Source organism: Typha angustifolia, chromosome 7 (genome assembly GCF_048772165.1).
Source record: "Typha angustifolia cultivar Huaian chromosome 7, ASM4877216v1, whole genome shotgun sequence".
Taxonomy (NCBI): Eukaryota; Viridiplantae; Streptophyta; class Magnoliopsida; order Poales; family Typhaceae; genus Typha; species Typha angustifolia.
Window position 1 is genome coordinate 12,412,574 of NC_133245.1, and position 19,907 is coordinate 12,432,480.

Here is a 19,907-nt window from a genome sequence, read left to right on the forward strand (position 1 = left end):
ATACTTATTAGTCTCCCATGGGATGCAATGGCACTGAGAAAATTAAGATAGAGTACGTTTGTAACACCCACCACCAAACATGTTCCCTTCACATGGGTAGAACCCATGTGATTACCACGTAACCTGCTGGTCAATATTTCAACACAATATACAAGCAAAAAACTAATATTTTCACAAATAATACAGTCTAACAAGAAGTCATAACACTATAAGCCACAACAAGTCTCAAAATATATATTCATATACAAATGAAAAAAATGCCCATGCAGAGGTTACAAGCCATTTAACTTAATTTACATGAATAAAAATAAGAATAAGAATACTCAAGTCAGTCTTCACCAGATCCGCTACGAACTCAAGCTCATTTGCTGATTTGAAAATATTTTCACAAGAAAGTAGTGAGCATAAAGCCCAACAAGTTTGTACTTCTATAGTCTAAAAATAATGCAATGAATGATATAATAATAAGTGAATATGAATTATGTGCATTATGATCAAATCAATGCATCAGTCCAAACTATCAAGTCCTCAAACTCGAGTTCATACTAAGTTCCGTTTATAAGTCATGTCAATACCACACCATGTAATATACATCATCTCATGCTACTAAGTCTATAATACAGGCTTTTCGTAGGCTGCATCAATCCTCACACCGACCACATACATACCCCAATGGAGGATAGACCCTGGCAATAGAATCACTAGCCTATCATCCAGCAAATAGTATGACCAATTCTCTACCACTGCAGACTAAAGACTTCAGTCATAGGCATATCACAAAGATTAGTATCGCACATCGATACTATCATCTAAGCCCTTTGCTCCACATCATTGCACCACCGTGCGAAAATCATGAGCCGTCGCTCACAGACGCTCTTATTGCGTCATCTTACCATTTGCTCTCTCTATCTTAAATACCCTAAAGAGTATGACTCTCGTCGATCGATAGAAAATCGCCCTTGCCCAGCGAAACGGCTAACTAATTATTTGGGATCAATAGACTAAGACCTTAGACATGAGCCCTAATATATATAAGTATAATAATGTCTCTTGCCCCAAATCCTAGTTGGGGAGGTGTTAGGTACTATCGAGATACAACAGTCACCCTCTTTATAGTCGTGCACGTATACAAGTGGCATGATGTTATACAGCACAACAAGCATAATGAAATATATCATTATTATGATTTATGCGCCAACACACATGTTCATAACTAATAAATATGCGCAAAAATCATAACATCCGAAATCTTACCAAACAGCAAAATAAATTACCATGCATGACGTGCAATAATAGCAGTAAGGAGAACGTATGCACATGCATACTATAAATGTGATGATGTCATAAGATAAGTTACTTCATTCTCTATACTACTCTTAAATTATAGGAGTTTTACTTGCATGAACCACTTTTTTGATACTAGCTGTAACTACGCCACAAGATTATTCTCATAGAGTACGGAGTCCACCTCGATAAGAAAAGTAAATAAAAAGCATGAGCACAATATTTTTATCACTAATTAGTCAAATATTCTTATTGACGTTCACTATAGACTTGGGTAGGTCCATCTCATAATTCCCTACTTTTATTAATCACGTAGAGCCGGCACAGTTATACCAAGACCTGACACATTATTTAATATAATAAAAATATATTCCTCAAACTATCGCCAAAATCACTATTATCAAATTTATAGAAGATCGCATAGACAATATTTAATTAATAAGCTTCGTCAAAAAATGCAACTTGCTTAGTATCATTTTTTACAATTTATTTGAATTAATTCTCTGGTATGAGCAATTAATACAGATACACTCAGACCATCGACTACTTTGATAAAAGTTGAATTAGCCTAAAATCATAATCAGCAAAATTTAATATCCAATTGGAGCTAGTTCCTAATATGTGTTATTTATAACGCCACTCTCACGCCATGGTTTGGCTCATTAAGATTAATTTATAAAATAATTAATATGGCGAACACTACTATCAGCTAAATAAACATCGATTAACTAAGGCTCACAGTGTAATTCATTAAAATTGATTTACACCTATGATATGTCTAGCAAGCCCTCTAAAATAATTAAATAAATTTCCCGTTGACATAGATAATTAGACCGAAGATTTGAAATTATATTAAAATAAATGGAAAGCAATTGATCTATTTAGATTAGGCCTAACAAAAGGGGCTAGGCTGCAACCAACCCAAAGACCACCAACTTGACCCACAAAAATATGGACCTGAAGCCCACAGTATTTACTAAAGCCACATGGGCCAATTTACACCCACAATTTAGGGCTAGGCTACCTACAGCCCAAGTTTGAGCTGGGTTGTTTGCAACCCCAAATCCACCACTCACCTAGGCTGGGCTACACCTAGCCTAACCTGACCCGGCACTCTGGCTGGCTCCACCCAACCCGAGCTCGAAGCCCCCCTCCTCGACTCATATTAGCCGAGGAAGAGAACGCAAAGGGCTGTCGGCGAGCACCGCCACCGACAGCCAAGCTGGTACTCCGACCGACTCCCCGCCGGCTAAGGAAGGCACTACGGAGGAGGCGATGGCTGCCAATAAGGCAACAAAAGCCCAACGGTGGGGAGGGGAAGTTGCCAACGGTCCCAACCATCGGCAGCCTCTCTCGACCCCATCAGCACCCTCCTCTTGGCTAGCAAAAGCTAGCTAAGGGGGAGCCTAGCTGCTAGAGGCGGCCAACTGTGAGAACCGCCCTTACCAAGGCTGCCGGCCAAAGAGAGGGGTCGTCCGACAGTTCTAACCACCAAGGCTCCAAAGGATGCCATCAAGGACATCCTCGCAAAGAGGGGAAGCTCACCGGAAGCAAGGCACAAAGCCATCGACTAGCTAGATCACGGTGAGACTGAGAGGCGAAAGTTTTGAAAAAAAAAACTCAAATACTAACACATTTTTAAATTAAATTTACCTGACGAGAAAGGCAGCTCCGACGCTTCGATCCATGGGGTCGGTGGTTTCGATGGCACTCCAACGCGATAGAAAGAAGAAAGAGGGAGAGTGAGCTGGCGGGGAGAAGAAGGAAGAAAGAAAAAGAAAAGAAGGAAAGAAGGAGAAGAAGAAAAGAAAGGGGGGAAGAGAGGAAAGGAGTGCACGTGCCCCACACGTGTGCACCCTTAAGTCATTGCACGTGCTAGGCAAGTGTGCACCCTTTTTTTTGGTTATTACAATGTTGTCATGTTGGCAGCCAAACTAGTGTGAGACTAGACTGGCTAACTTTTTGTGGCGGTGATGGTGATCAAGTCATGTCGAAAACAACATGCAATGATCAGGCAAAATTAACAACAATGCAGCATATTTAAAGGTGGCAAATCTTGACTCGATCCGATAACTCGACACAATAACCCAGCTCTTAATCGGGTTTGGGTTTAGTGTAATCGGGTTCGGGCCATAAACGAGTCAATCTGCCTAACCCATTTAATAATCGGGTCGTGTTTAGGTTTATATAGCTGACCCATTTGACTCGTTTAAGTATACGAGTCGGATTGGGTCGGGAACCTGCCAACCCATATATATAAGGTAATTTAACTCTAAACCTAAATCGGTTCTCTCCACTCTCCATCTCCAGTCGCCTCATCTCATCGAAAAGGCAAATTTTTTACCGCACCTGCCTCTTCTCTCTCCAATCTCTTCGGCACCACTACCTGCCTACTCACTCTTCAGCAGTACAGCCACCTCATCGGCTCCATTTGCCGTCTGCCCAAAGAGTTCGCCAACGTTTGTCTACGGTGGCTTCGCGCCACCTCTCTCTCCAAATCTCTCTAATCGCCTCGGTCCACGGTACCTCCCAGCTCCCACCTTCATATCCGCCTCCGTCCAGGTGCCTACTACATCCTTTCTGTCCAAATCTCCCCAACCCCCCATCTGCTCTAATCTTCACCACCGCCGTTGCCATGCCTGCCGAGATCTCATCACTTTTTTATAGATATTTCCTTAGTTTATGTCTTTATGATGATTTTGTAGGAGATCGACATATATGTATACTTCACCTTATTTCTGAGTAACTCGTAACTATGAAGAGACACTCTAGACTGCCTCGCCATCAAGATTTACGATCTGGCGGTGGGGAGCTGGGAGCTCTGTTCCCCTATCCTCGTCAACTTCAAATCTGGCAATTCCTCCCAATGGCTATTGTCAGCGCTCCTTCTGAAGCGGCGGTTGCTCTTCTTCATGCTCGGGATCTACTCGTGCTACTTATATAAATAATGAATTAATAGAATTGTAATTTTTATGTTTGAATGAGTTTTGAGATGAAAATAGGTTAATTTATTTATTTAATATATTATTTATATAGAATAAATTAATAAATTTTAAATTTTATATAGAGTAATCAAGTTAGATGGGTCGTATTGTCGTGTCGTGTTAACACTACACGTTTATTAAATGGGTTAGACGGGTTGTATTACCGTATCGTGTTAACACGATCCGTTAATTAAACTAGTCGTATTTGCGTTAGAGTAAAGTTGACTTGCCACCCCTAAGAACAATAGTTGGTCCACCACAAATAGAATAAATTAAAGGGAAATTGATCGAAACCGCTATACTTTTTGCTTTTATTATTGTTTACACCCTACGTCATCAGATATATATGATTCAACTCCTGTTTTATAGGTTTAATCCCCAAAAATACTCCGAGTTAAATTTAACCTAACAGCAGCAGCTGATGGATTAATGGAGAATATTGCATTAATTTTCTAAAATAAAAAATTTAAATACCTAAATTACTCCTCATTTTATACTAAAACCGATTGCAGAGGAAAAATAGAGGGATAATTTATTCAAGAGCACTTCAGTCACTTTTCACATACGGTTAAGTACAACATCGAATATGGTTACTTTCAGCTGAGAAATCTAATGTTGGGATATTTTTGAGAATTAAACTCATAATGCATAGGTAAAATGATAAATATCGATAAGAAAATCAAAATGCACGGTGTCTTTGATTAATTTTTCCTAACTTAAAAGATAGGGTAAATTATAAATTGACTTATGTGGTTTTGCTTAATTTTGACTTATTCATTAATTTAATTTTAAAATAAATAATAATAATAATAATAAATACCTCTCTAATTAAGAAAACCAGCAACAGATTATTTTCAAAAAACGAGATGTAAACAGCAAAGAGTATGAATGATAATAACGGCAAAACTAAGGATGATTTATAAGAAGTTCTTTTTCCATCTCTCTCATTCTTTCTATTCTTCAATAGCATCAACATCATAGTTCCATGCAAGGAAGAAATAGCATGGACCCATGCACATGCTAAATGGAGACTACCACTCCCTAAGGTTAGGCTGGAGACTGGAGAGCCAGCAGTAGAACTTTTGACAGCAAGGGGGGGGGAATCTTCCACAAGCCTCCAAGAGTACTAGTTAGGTACATTTGACTACTGACCCCACAAAGGAGAAAGAAAGAAAGAAAGAAAGACATTAAAAAAAAATGAAGAAGAAGGAGAAGGAGAAGGAGAAGGAGAAGAAGAAGAAGGAGAGAAGAGAAAGTATCTAATCAACTATGGACCACCTCTGCAAATGGTCCTACAATTAGGACATGAACATATCCAATTGTCACATTTCCATACTGTTGTTTGATCTTACTTTTCTCTATCTCTCTCATTTCTCATAGGATGAATGCGACCTTGCTTAGCCTACCACCTTGTCCTTCTACCCACATTATTCTTGTAGCTCTTCTGACTTTACCTGTACAATATAGGCCACAAAAATATCTAGACCAAATCTAACCAATCTACTGTGTGCAATGAGTTTTTCTTTTCTTTTTTTTGTTTTTTTTATACCAAATTCGCCCCTTTTTAAACAGTTTTTCTTATATGGAAATATATCGTGTATCACATTAATATTAAACTTATCAACGTTTTATCTAAAAAGAATGTTAGGAAACTCTTAAAATAACTGCTCTATATTTTAGTAATTATGTGATTAAGTTTGTAGTTCTTATATATATAACACCTTACTATTACCTCGAGTAATTATCTGTTAACGATAGAATCAATATTTTCAACGAGGGTGCTTTAGGATTTAAATTAAGAAAACAAAGGTAATGTAAGGGTATTTTAATACCGTCTTGTTAGAAGCTTGAAAGACAACGTGTTAATCACAGGCTATATAGTTTAATAGGATAGGTGTTTCATGTTTGTTTATGGAGTTCATCTATTCTAGAAAGAATAACCGATCTAGAATTTGCCAAAGGATTAACAACAATTGCGAGATAATCATGGACCAATGACCTATGATTTCCAACGTTGAAATGATAACCACATCATCTAACGACTAGTCTTTTTCTTAACACACTCCATAACCATAATTAATTAGCAACCAACACAAACAAACTCTCTCTCTCTCTCTCTCTCTCTCTCTATATATATATATATAGTTATATACCTTCACTGTCTTTCATTATCCTTAGCAAACCATTGCAAATAAGTAAGTTATTAATGAGCAAGTGGATCATGTAGGGCTTTACTAATAATGTAGAGTTGTTCACATATATGGATGCATGACCTTTTAGTGATCGACCCCACCCATATATAGGATAGATATGGTAGGTATATATATATATATATATATATATATATATATATATATATATGCAGGCATTACGTGCATGCATATATATATATATATACTTTATTTATACTTATTAGTCTCCCATGGGATGCCATGGCAGTGAGAAAGTTGAAGACAGAGAACGTTATCATGTTGGCAGCCAAACTAGCGAAGACTAAACGTGAGCTAATTAATTGGCTAAGTTTTGGTGGTGGTGTTGGCGATCAATTCATATTGAAAACGACACGCAATCATGGATTAGTGGAGAATATTTCGCTAATTTTTATAAGTAAGACATTTAAATATCTAAATTACTCTTTATCTTATACTAAAACCGATGGCTAAGGAAAAATAAAGGGGTAATTTATTCAAGAGCAATTTAGTCAATGTATGAGTAAGTAATATGATAACTTTCCGTTAAGAAAACTAATGTAGTGATATTTTCAGGATTAAACTCGTAATGCAGTGGTAAGATGATAAACATCGATAAGATAGGATATAAACGATAAGAAAATTAAAATGTAATAGTGTTTTCGATTAATTTTCCTAAATTAAAAGATAGGGCAAATTATAAATTAACTTACGTGGTTTTGCTTAATTTTAACTTGGCCCACTATGAGTTGCAATTGCTAGATATTTTTTTTTCATCCAAAACTAACGGTGGAAATGTTGTAATTGAACACGCATGGCCATAAGTAAGCTACTAAATGATCAAACTACTCATATTATTTCAAGTCGGACTCTTTTATGCACTTAATAGTGTGAATCATAATGGGTTTAAGTATTTCTAGTTATAAATAAGTTGAGGCAATTAAAGGTGTAATCGAATTCAAAATTATCTATTATTGAATCCGCTCTAAACCTAACTAATTCAGGGTCGGATCTCAATTTCTCAATCTATTTAATAAATTAGTTGGATTCAATTTGAGTAGTTTAAATCCGATCATATTCAGATTCGCAGCAAATACTAACTAAATATTTATCGAAGCTTTGATGAATATTTAATTATTATTTTTTGTTTAGCCTATAGACAATGTTAACATTGTCCGGTACTTAAATTCTATAAATAGAAGCTTTGGATTATTCTAATTCTTGTATTGAATGAATAATCTTAGAATCTCGCAAAAAAATAACCTCCAGATTTCTATTATGGTTGCTTAATATGTTAAGTTTACATCATTTTTGTATGCATTGATTAAAATATCATACTCTAACTTTTAGCTATTAAATTATCATAATCTAGTACGAATAGATGTGACTTGTTGCTTTGCAATAAGATTATTATTAATTTTTTATTTCACAGTATACGAACTATTCATAGAGGAATTTGAATTTAAATCTGATTCAAAGTCCAAACGTAATCTATAATAGATCGAAATATTTAAGATCTGATTTTGAGTCGAAAAACTAAGTAAATTTAAATCTAATCTTTATACATATTCAACTTTGAATCACAAGGACCTCAAAGAGTCATGGAGAAGGAAATTTTTGTTGTTCGTACAACTATAAATATTATTAGTGGAAAACAAAGGCATCATAAAGTCAACAAAAAGCAATCATATATACTCTATAATTTTAGTTGATAGTGATTAACAGTTTAATTGGTCCGCTAACTACCACTGGGCATTGGCTAATGATCAACAAGAGAATTTTATTAAAGAAGAAGAAGAAGAAGAAGAAGAAGAAGAAGAAGAAGGGTTGGTGCAAATTCACTGCATAAGATCCTTCCTTATATATTCAACCAAAACGAAGTGGGTCTTCTGATTAAGATTGATGTCCAAACTGGCTGTGGTCTTTAGCTGGGTGACACTTCTTCTTCTTCTGCCTTCTTTCCTTCTTCTCACCCCCACCACCACCATGATCAAAGCTAGCTCGTAGTACTGACTGATGACAATGATATCAAGAAAGCTCGTCAATTTCTCCCTAATTTCACACCGTAGCCTTTAAGCTCTAGGTCTCATCTTGCTGTCTTTAGATTCCACAGCCATTTTTATTATTTGCCACTAAGCTAAAGGTGGTCATGGATGGAGACTTGCAGTCATTAAAGGTGGGGAGGGGTAAAGGTGGGGGGGGGTGGGGGGGCAGAAAGAGAAAAAAACCCTAGTATCAAAACTATTATGAGATACCCTCTTCCCCTATCATTACTTGATACTAGTCCTCTTCAACCATGCACTTTTTTATAGTCTTATTAAACTTTTCTTTTTCTTCTTTCTTTCTTTCTTTCTTTCTTTATAGGGAGTATTGTTATTTGTTTAAGCTCTTACTACAAGCCAAAGGGTTAATGAGAAATATTAAACTGTTAAGTACTGCAGTGAGTTTAGTTAGAAGGGTGTGCAAGTAAATGAGAAAGATTTTAGTAGACGCAAAGTTTGGCTTCTTTTTTGGTCAGTTTTTGAGCCCCAATTGGGGAGGAAATAGAGCTTATGGCTGGCTATCTCTATCTGAACACTAATTAGCAGTGTGTAAATCCTACCTTTTTTGACCAAAGATCAGAGATTATCTATTTATCCATACAAATTATGTTCTTATGATTCCAATAATTAGATCAAGGAAGCCATTAATTTATAGCTAATGCTTTATTTGACTAGTGAAATTTTGAAAGGAGAAATGAGTAGATAGAGATTTCAGATACCTTTTCTCTTTCACAAAATTAATAGCAAATAAGATGGATTTTTGTATACATATAACATAATAACACTCCTTCAAACTTATACAATTAACTACTTGATTAAACTTCTTAATCTCCAACAAGAGAGGAAGCTAGAAACAAGACTCTAATTAGAGATGGAACGGGCTAATAATAGTATTATTAGTATTAGTATTATTATTATGGTAGAACAGCCGCCCGCTGCAATTACTCTCTGGCGATGACGAAGTCGAATTCCGAAGTGGAGTCGGCGACGGAGACAACGATCCCAAAACCATTGCCGAATCCCCTTCCTCCCTTTCCCTCTTAGGGTTAGGGTTAGGGGTAGGGTTAGGGGTAGGGGTAGGGTTGGGGTTAAATGGCGGGATCTCGAAGCTCCCCATCGCCGGCGGCGGGTGGCGCCACCGGGGGAGCGGGCCGGCGAGGAGGAGGGTCTGCAACAACGGCCCTGCAGCCACCACTGCCTCCACCAACCTCCCCTTCTCTGGCAACCCCCTCCTCCTCGCCGCCGCTTCCATCTCCGCCTCGACGGAAGGAGGAGGCGGGGCCGCCACCGGAGGGGGAGGGGGGCTCGTCCCGTTGCTCCCCTCTTCCTCCTCCTCCGCATTGCTCCCCTCGTCCACCGCAATTGGGGGTTGGATCGGATTAGGGCTCGGGCTAGGGTTAGGGTTTGGCGGTGATGGCGACGGCGATGGGTCAACGAGGAGGAGGAGGAGGGCGTGGCAGTGGCGGCGGAGCTCGTCGCGCTCCCTGGTGACGGCGTCGAGCAGGTGGGCGAGGTGGAGGGCTTGGGACTCCATCCGCACGAGCTCCTCACGCGCCGCGGCGCGGGTGGAGTCGAGCTCCGCGGTCACGCGGAGGAGCGCTTGCCGGAGCTCCGATAACTCGGCGCCGCACGAATCCTGCTTCCATCCACTCGTCAACTTCAGTAAGACATTTGGGGAGAATTGAGATGGACATGGGTGAGCAGGAGGAGGAGGAGCAGGTGACGTTAATGGTGGTGGTGAGGTTACCTGCTGTGTGTCCCAAAGAGGCGGAGGAAGGTGGTGGTGGAGGTGGAGGTCCATTTATAGATAGATAGATTTAGTGTTTTTATGGGACAAAAAAAGAAAGAAGGGAGGCTTTAATAGTGGAGGCCTGCAATTCTCTGCTATCTTGTCAGAGAAGAAGAAGAGGAGAGAAGAAAAAAGGAGTGTTTTGAGAGAGAGAGAGAGAGAGAGAGAGAGAGAGAGAGAGAGAGAGAGAGAGAGAGTAGTAGTACTGAAAGAGATCTCAGAGAGAGAGAGAGAGAGAGACAGACACACAGAGACGAGGAGGAGAGAAAGGTTGTTGAGTTGGGTCGGTTTTTAAAACAGAGAAAAAAAAAGATGTGTCTTATTTTATTATTGTAGCGGTGATGTAGGTTTAAGGTTCCTAATAACATCATTTATAATATTGTTATTTACTAGTGATTATTAATAGAGATCCTCATCTCAGAATACTCCTTAGGGTCGGCAATAATTGACCCGACATGATAATCTCGCTTCTAAACGGGTTTAAATTTAGTCTAATAAGTTTCAGGTCGTAAACGGATTAACTCGATTATTAAACGTGTTATGTTTGTATTTCTCACGTTAATTCTTTTTAACTTATTTATGACTCTAATTATATCATGATCTAATCCGTAACTTTGATGAGTAATTTAATTAATTAAAATATATAAAACATGGCTAATTTGGTATAAAAAAAAAACTCATGAAAAGACCATAATAATATCTGTGACAAATTTACCCATTAAACTATTTCCAAGTAGCGAACCTGTGACGAAAAATAAATAAAAAGAAGTACGTGGTTGATGAGAGTATAATTATCTCTCAAAAGTAATAAATAAGTAATCAATAGTATGCTTAAGAAATATCTAACGAGGTGGTATAACTACAACACTTGTCTTAATTTTATAGTTTCAAAATTAAAGGAAAGTGGAGCTTTACGAGACGTTGCTCTCGTGATGTGTATTGTTCCCCCACCTTGATGACATGAGTTACTGGCCAATGAGAGATGATGCTCTCGTCCTCTAATCTCTATAAATTAAGCTCATCAACTATAATTAATTAAACGTCCAGAAAGATATATAGTTTTAATACTGGTAGTAATCTGTCTCTGTTCAAGTGGGTCAATATAATTTTATCAAACTTACTCTTATTCAAACTTAGCTCATATAATACCAACAGATATATTAGTAGTAATCTCTCTCTCTCTCTCTCTCTCACTCTCTCTGTCTGTGTTTAATTAGATACTTAAATACTTAATTTGTAAATGTTAATGCTTTCCTACTCAGATGGCATTAATTGTAATTAGTAAAATCTTTAGGGTTGAATAATTTTGAAAACTGAATAAGCCGTCGCAATGAAAAAAAAATATGATTCAAATTCAACAGTTAGACACATTTTAGTCTAATACAGTCATTATCTTTAAACCATGATAGTCTTTACATACTCACTGGCGTGATATAATCCACATATCTATCGACAGAGATTAAGATGTGAAAGTATAGCAAGAAAATAACATCCTAAAAGTATGTTATTCAATTGTGTCGTTTTCATCGTTGGTCCTCAAAATTATTTTTCTTTCTTAACGTGTAAACAATTAGTTTGAAAAAGAAATGGTCAACTTTAACAATAAGTTATTATGTCTCGAAATATTCTCGAGAGTCTCCTAATTCATATACTAGTCATGCTTTAGATAGATATCAATTCTTAAGATTTTTTTGCATAATATAACATGTTATAATATTTAATATGTGTATATAAAAATAAAATAATTCCAATAAATATTACTAATAGAAGTCATCAAAAAATGAGTTTACTATAAATATACCAATAATTAAATAAAACTATATTGAAATTGTGTTAGTAATGCAAATATAAAAGTGAACTCTTGATCAAGTATGTCAAAAATATCCTAATATTTACACTCACGTTATCAATATACTTCTCAAAAGCTATGGCCCTAAATTTTGATCATCTATAGTTTGGTGTAAGATATCGATTTCGCAACAATTTATTATCGTGAAAGAATACTAATGAAAGAAAGAGTAATTCTACAACAATCTTTTCTCAAAAGGATTATAAATTATTAGCCTCGCAGAACAATCCTAAACCTAGAAAAGAGTCGGACCAAATTTTGTACAGGTTTGCTAAGAGCTCATTAAGTATGTATTTGAAGATCTTTTACTTTGATTAGAGACTTTTGACACGATATTATCATTATGTTTGAGAAATAAATTCATTTTAGAAAGCCAAACATATTTAATATGATCTTCAGAAAGCACAACAAATCAGCTCCTAATTACAAGATCATAGAGAAACTTAAAATACATGTGTATTTTAGTATGCTCTATATCTAAATACAAGAAACTAAACGACTCATGCATCAAGCCTAAATGACACATAGAAATAAATTAAAAAACACGGCTCAAGCAATGACAGGGATCCGACAGCAAAAGAGAGGGGATCAGAGGCAAAAAAAAGGACACGGTGACAGATAGGAGGTGAGAAGTAGCCATGTAGGGGAAGCAGTATCCTCGACAATGAGGAGTATAACAGAGGAAGAAACTGAGATTGTTAGAGAAGGAAAATATCCACTTTAGGCGGGAGAAATGGACTCTTCCCTCTTAGCTAAAATTGGTCGAATGGGAAAAAGAAAAGAAGAAGAAGAAACCCTGTATATAAATAAGAGAGATACCTCCTTCTGCTCACATAAATAAAATCCTCTCTCCTCATTATTCTTGTTTCTACCTTATATATTATTAATTTTTAACAACTTTTCAATTCTAAATCTATTCATCTTCTTGTTTGTATATCTACAAAGTAATGCAAAGCTACACCAAACCATCTTCCTATCTTGCTAGCTGACAGCATCTTTGGGCAAATTAAGATGTCTTCTTATGCCACCAAGTCCAATAGACAACACTACTTCTTATCTCAATCTTTTGAACAAATTGGGCATCTCATATTTTTACACTTACCAATCAAAAAATAGGGATAAACTTATCCATGTTTCATGTAAGTTGTAGAGCAATAAATATTTTATTCTATGTAAATATAAAATGTTGATTTCATCAGCACTTTATTTCTATCAAAAATAAAATAAAAATTTATCTTTATCTAATAATTATATAAAGTAGAAATAAAAATAGAGATACTTATCATATTACAATCAGATAAACTAAAATAAAATTAATAGATTAAGACCTGGCTAAGATAAATAGACATAAGATATTTTTAATTCTCACTTTTATCACATATTCTCATATTTATACATAATTTTATTTCTTATATATAATGCTGAAAAATTCAATAATTTTTTTCTATTGGGCCTATTTGTTTGAAGTTGAATGTCAAAAATAGATTCTCTGGATAATTTTAGAGATGGATCATTTAAGTTAATAAGTTTAATTGTGAGGAGGACTAATTTGGTCAAGAACTCTCTTATCTCTATTTTTTTTTCTTTTATTTAATATTTAAGAGAAATTATATTTTATCTTCATTTAGTTGAGATGTATGATCTTTTATTTATCATTTAATCCTTTGAATGTCTAATCTATGTAAGAACTCTTAGTTTTTATATTTAAACTAAGGGTGAATTTATTTATTTTTATTAAAAATAGTTTTATTTTTTTTAAATATTTTTGCAATATTTCAATGTAAAAATAAGAAAAAGTGAGATGAAAGAAGTGTTAAAAAGGATTTTTTTTTCAAAAAAAGAAAACTATTTCTTAATTATGTTGTAAAACAAAATTGAGTATTTTAATATTAACATTAGCCAGAAATTCTTTTTCTTTTTTATTTAATTATTCAAGAGTCCGAAGGCTAGACTAAAATAAGAGTATACCATTTCTTGATACAAAGACACTTAGGCATCCTCATCAATCTTTTAACTAACAAGACAAAATTATTTAACCTAAGCTCCGAAGATGTCGTGCCGCCGAGTTATTACTCTTAATCGCTTCAGCACCGAGTTACTCCTAGGAATCAATACATAGCTGAGTCATTAAACTGAGCCGAGTTGAATAGTCAAAGCTAATTAAGCCACCTCAACAACCAAATAATTTGTCGACAAAAAATTTATTTAGAGGTGGATTTAAACTTGTAAAAGTTGACGGTGAGATAAGTTTAGAAAAACACTTTGTATTTTCGCCTAATTTGCTTAGTTCATATTTTTACTATTTTGATTTCAGCTATAATTAACGACTATCATTATTAGTTAATCACAGCAAACTTTTCAAAAAAGACTATCACTGTAGAGAAGGATAAGCGTTGAATCCCTTTTGACTTTGATTTGGCACTCGACGGTGGGCTGCCAAGTACCCCTGTTGCACCAAAATCCTCTAACGGTGAATGCAGACGATCCGCTACCATGTCTTCGGCTCGGACCTTCCGAAGTTTGAAAATTAGGTTCGGAGTCCACAGCTTCGGATAACCGTTTAATCATCCGAACCTCTTCCACTCTTAATTCTCAACCTCGCTTGCTCTTCTAGAGAGAGAGAGAGAGAGAGAGAGAGAGAGAGAGGAGTTAGGGTTATCTTGGGAGCTTCTTCGTGGTTGTTCATGGAGGGAGTCAGTATTCTCTACTCAGGAATTAACGCCATTGGTAGCACTCAAGGTAACTATTTCTTTGTCCGCTTCTATAGTTTCTTGCGGTGTTCATTCTTGGATTAGATTCTTCTTTTTCTTTGGTTTTGCTCCTACGAAACCCTAATCTGGGTTGTATTTATCAGCACCCCAAGAAATCGACCCAAATATAGCGATGCCAATGGCGGAACCCGACACGAGGAGAAAGAGACTCTCCGACATCACCAATCTAGCTAGTAATGGCCGGCCAACAAATGTGAGAAGTGATCCACAAGACCAAGAAATATCGAAAGCTATTCCCTCGACAAACGCCAAGGATTATATTGCGCAGTTAATTAAGGTGAACCCAAATCCCCAATTTTCGTTATTTATCTAGATTTATGAAAAAGGAGGGATCTTTTACTGAATAAATTTGTTTCCCTGGTCCCAATACCAGGAGAATTCGGCTATCTTGAGGCTTCTTGGGGAAAGAAAGTATGTTAATGATCTGATCTCATTGGATTATGCCTTAATTTGTATCAATTTATTGTGTTTGTTCTTCGAAAATTTTGATGGATTGGTCTTTGATGGCACGCAGTAAGATCATAGAATTAGGTAGTGTTGAGCTGCAGAAGCTTCGGATCACTCTACAAAAAGTACAGCAGCAGAATTGGGTTCTTGCCCAAACAAACTCTCAGATGCTAGCTGTTCGTTCTCATCCTTCCCTGTTCTTATTTTCAATGATTACTTCCCTTTTGTTCTAACTCTTTTACTAACATTAGATGCTCTCATTCTTTATTTGCAGGAGTTCAATTTAGGTAAAGATAAAGTAAGTTCCATACTTTTCTCCTTATATGTGGAAATTTATGTCACTCTTGTAAAACGATGTCAGAAATGTGATTTTTTTAGCACCCAAAAGCTAACGAATGAATGCATTTGTGTCATTGTTTTGTGTAAAGATGAAAGCATTACAGCACGAGGTACGATGCACCGCCGCCGCTCTCAGAGCAAAGACATTGGAATTGGAGGTGTGAATTTATTAATTTTCAGACATAGTTTGTTGGCATTGCCCTTGAGACATAAATTTTTTTTTTTTTTTTACCCGTAGGAGGCAAAGAGATTGAACAAGCAACACAACAAACAATCAGACGATAAGATAAGCTTCGATGTAAGTATTAAACTTGTTATCATTTGTTAAGTATAACATTCTGAAGCCAACTTCGTTGTCCTCAACAATGCTCATGCTCAAATTTTATAGGTCAAGGAGGAAAACAACAAGGCAATTCATATTGTTTCTGATGCATTACATCCAACTAGTAATAAGAAGACCTGCAATCCCAGTAGGAAGCGCTTGCAGAGAAGTCAATGTAATCTGAAACTTTATTTGTTGCCTGCCATACATATTGAAGTTCTATGTTAAAATTTTTATATAAATTATCCTTGATGTCTCACAGCTTTTGGATCTTCCACATCAACACAAGAAGTAACTGCAAAGCAGAATCATAACTCTAGAAGGTATATGTCTTTACTAGTATAGATAATAGAAATATAACAGTGCGATCTTTATCACTGTTGAACAAAGAACTGAATGGTGCAAAGTGGCTCTTGTATTTATTTAAGCAGGCAGTCTTTAAGAAGGAAGTCCAGTAACATGAAAGTGGAACTAAGTGAACCTACAGGGGAATTATTTGAGATTGATGATCTAAAATTGCCGATTCGATCACTGATTAATGGCACTGTGCATGAAGACAGTTCTAGCCAGATAGACTCTTCTATGCCTGCTTCTGTTCCTGATGTTATACTCAACCCTGTGAGCAAAGAATTAAGGGAGAAGAGCTGCTTAGAAATGCAAATACCACGGAGATCATCTCTTGGAAGGCCACTTCGCAAGGCAGCCGAGAAAGTAAGTTCTTACAAGGAAATACCTGTTAACATCAAAATGAGAAGAGCTGGGTAGTTAAAAGTTATTTGAAAGCTTATGCTCTGCATAAGTTCGATTCCTGGCCAATTGAGATTTGATAGTTCCACGCTTCTGAATGTTCAGTGATGCAATCTACTTCTTTATCACTAATGTTAAGTGTTAGTTCTTGTTCAAGTGATGAGAAAAGCAAGTTGCCAGGTAAAAAACACCCCACTCCTTTATTGTACCATGGTTAGTGTATTCCTCTCTTAGCTAGTCTTGAACAATAGATATTTTATACGTTGTTGAATCACGTCGCATGTATTTGTTCCTGCATACTTACCTACCGACAATGGATCTTTTTTTTTACTTTGATCATTTGTGAATGATCATCATATCAATCCACTTGTAACAAACAATTGTTTTCCTTTGAAAATATCAGAAACTATTACATGCCTATGTGGTGATTTACTGATTTTGTCTAAATCTTTCAGTTTTATCTGCTCAGGACCAATATTGCGGATTAACAAACTCATTAGAATCTTGAAATGTCTTGTTTTAGAACAAACGATCTACTAGTTGCTCTACATTACATTGGTTCTCTGTTTTTTTCAATTTCAACTTGGTCTAGAGCTTCACAATAAATAAGCATGGACTGCTGATTTAATGGTTCTTTCTTTATATATGTAGTACATATTGAAAAGAATCACTCAATATAAGAAGACCCCATAAGAAATGGGGTATCTCTCTGATGCAAAACATAGTGGAGAAAAAATGAAATAGGGAAATAAGAAGGAAAGGAATGGGGTTTCACACCTCCACCCTAAGAAAAGGTTTCACACCAAAATTCTCTAGAGAACAATTTCATTAAGTTCCAAAGGAAATACAACGGGTCTATATATAGACCTACAATGGAATTAAGCAAAAAACACCCTACATAGGAAATAAACAAAAGACACCCTAAATAAATAAAAATCAGAACCAGATCCCTATAGGAGGGATCATCAACTGTCGGCGCCTCCTGCGCTGGTACACACGCCATCGCGTCCTATCAGTGATGTCCGCATCACTCTCTTTATATACCTCTTGTGCACAAGAATGCTCTCTTTCTCTTAAAGATTCATTAACACTTTCTCTCGTGGAGGCTTAGCATTTATTTCTTTACAGCATACTGCTAAAATCAATAGCATGATCTTTCTCCTTGCTTCCCTTGTTAGGTAATATCTATTTTAGCAAACCGTTGCGGAATATCGAAGTTGTAACTATACGAATAATTGATCATGTTGGTCCTAAATAAGCTGGAAGTAATGTTCTATTGTTATGTTATACTGTCTAACCTTTGGTACTCTCATCTAAACTTACTAGCTTTACTATTTTTCTACTTCATATCATGCTAAAATGGGAATAAATTTCGATAGGTTATCTATCAATTGTAATTTTGAAGAAACTTGTGATCACAAATAACACTAATTTATAATTCATTCTGTACACAGAAAAATATAATTGATATACAGAAATTTTGGATATAAGGATTGCAAACCACTTGAATTAAAACCTTTGTTTTGTGTATGTTTATATACAGATCATATCCAAGGAGTACTGATTGATTAAATATTATCATGTAACCATTTGTTTCATAAGAACCATAAGTTTTTCAAACTATATACTATAGAAAATACCTATAATAGTGTTCTCTAAATACACAAAAAGACTATTTTTTCTAACTTATTTGCGCCTCAGCAGAGGCTCGAGAAATGAAGAGAAGGGGCATTTGTTGTCTATTTATTTTCTATCAGTATCTATGGATTGATCACAAGTCGAAACATGGTTAGAGAGCGGTTAAAGTCTTGAGATTATACTAAATTCTGTTAATATCGAACTCGTAACATTTCCTAATATTTTTGATAATCATCAATTAAAATGAGACATTTTCTCAATCTTTATTCGAATCAATCGAATATGTTGAATAATTAGTCATAATCATCGTATAAATAAGAGCACAAAATAAAAATAATGTTCAAAATACTATATAAACTTAATTCATATTAATAAGAAAGGAATACTAAGTTTGTTCCTATTCATTCATCTGGTTGAGAAAGTAATAGAGTTAATTAAGAAGCTACAATTCTTCCCTCACATAGATGATCAAAAAGTGTTTGCTTTTAATGCACAGTTGTATCACATCACCTGATTTAATCTCACTGCCAATATTTTTCATCAAAAGATTCACCTCCACCGATTCTTCTAAAGCCAATATAATAGCTTGTGACTACTCCAAAGGTAAGCTTCAAATTATTATATCTAACATAGGGGTGAAAACGGATCGGATAGTGCTCAATTCATATCCGGATCCGTATTTTTAGTTCGGATACGGATTCGAATGACGGATAGCAAAATTTAAAACAATATCCTAACTAAACGGATACTGATAATTTTCGGATAAATGATCGGATCTTAAATAGATATTGATTAAATTTAAAATAATTATAATATTTTATTTAAATATAATTAACACAAAATTATTAAGAGTTTTACAATAAATAATTTATTTGTATGTCAAATATATAAAATTAAAGAAATTAATCTCTATAAATAATATATAACGTATTATTAGTAATAATATTAATACTTACTATTTAAATAAGCAAACTAAAAACTGTAAATCATTTTAAAAAATATGCGGGTAAACGGATATCCGATATCCGTATCCAAATTCGAAAAATATATTCGATTCGTATTCGAATTTTTTTCAAAAATTCTATCCGAATCCGAATGGAATAGAAATTTTTTATCCGAATTCGATTCGAGTCAGGTTGGATAGCGGGTCGGGTCGGAGTTAATCCAACCCATTTTCACCCCTAATCTAACATCAAACATCAAATATCAAACCCAAAATCATGTACATAAATCTAGGTAAGAATGCTAGGTTTTTTTAATTAATGATAAAGGAGCTCATATTAAATAAATATTCCAGATGTATTATTAAACACTAAGTTCTACTTCCCTAAGAAAACAAAAATAAAGAAAGAAAATAATACTCCCCTCAAAAACATCCTAAGTTAACTTTCAGCAAAATCTACTTATTATTTTAATAATAATAAAATTTAAAATACTAAAAGATCCAGTTCTCATTTAAGTTTTACCTTAACATTGAAGAATTAAGGCCCATTTAATATCTATAGT

The 19,907-nt window shown here is 35.4% G+C and overlaps 2 protein-coding genes across 3 annotated transcripts; one reads left to right on the forward strand and one right to left on the reverse strand.

Annotated features, from left to right (window-relative positions):
- Positions 1-9,202: 9,202 nt before the first annotated feature.
- On the reverse strand, positions 9,203-10,567 carry LOC140762987 (uncharacterized). The gene is made up of 2 exons (XM_073100994.1): positions 10,247-10,567; positions 9,203-10,135 (listed from the first exon to the last, which is right to left on the reverse strand). The coding sequence occupies exons 1-2, from the start codon at positions 10,298-10,300 to the stop codon at positions 9,365-9,367; spliced, it is 825 nt and encodes a 274-aa protein (XP_072957095.1). The 5' UTR covers positions 10,301-10,567; the 3' UTR covers positions 9,203-9,364.
- Positions 10,568-14,766: 4,199 nt separating this feature from the next.
- On the forward strand, positions 14,767-17,172 carry LOC140763449 (uncharacterized). 2 transcript variants are annotated; one of them, XM_073101642.1, is made up of 10 exons: positions 14,767-14,876; positions 14,992-15,185; positions 15,282-15,319; positions 15,423-15,531; positions 15,630-15,653; positions 15,784-15,852; positions 15,933-15,992; positions 16,083-16,191; positions 16,279-16,339; positions 16,445-17,172. In XM_073101642.1, the coding sequence occupies exons 1-10, from the start codon at positions 14,822-14,824 to the stop codon at positions 16,779-16,781; spliced, it is 1,056 nt and encodes a 351-aa protein (XP_072957743.1). In that variant the 5' UTR covers positions 14,767-14,821; the 3' UTR covers positions 16,782-17,172. The 2 variants fall into 2 exon arrangements, with proteins under 2 accessions (XP_072957743.1, XP_072957744.1); XM_073101643.1 differs by having other exon boundaries at positions 16,448-17,172.
- Positions 17,173-19,907: the final 2,735 nt, after the last annotated feature.

Coding starts and splice junctions, on each gene's coding strand:
- LOC140762987 (XM_073100994.1), bottom strand. CDS start 10,300: ATGGACCTCCACCTCCACCACCACCTTCCTCCGCCTCTTTGGGACACA. Junction 10,136..10,246: donor CTCTTTGGGACACACAGCAG/GTAACCTCACCA, acceptor GGATGGAAGCAG/GATTCGTGCGGCGCCGAGTT.
- LOC140763449 (XM_073101642.1), top strand. CDS start 14,822: ATGGAGGGAGTCAGTATTCTCTACTCAGGAATTAACGCCATTGGTAGC. Junction 15,186..15,281: donor ATATTGCGCAGTTAATTAAG/GTGAACCCAAAT, acceptor TCCCAATACCAG/GAGAATTCGGCTATCTTGAG. Junction 16,340..16,444: donor CAGAATCATAACTCTAGAAG/GTATATGTCTTT, acceptor TATTTATTTAAG/CAGGCAGTCTTTAAGAAGGA.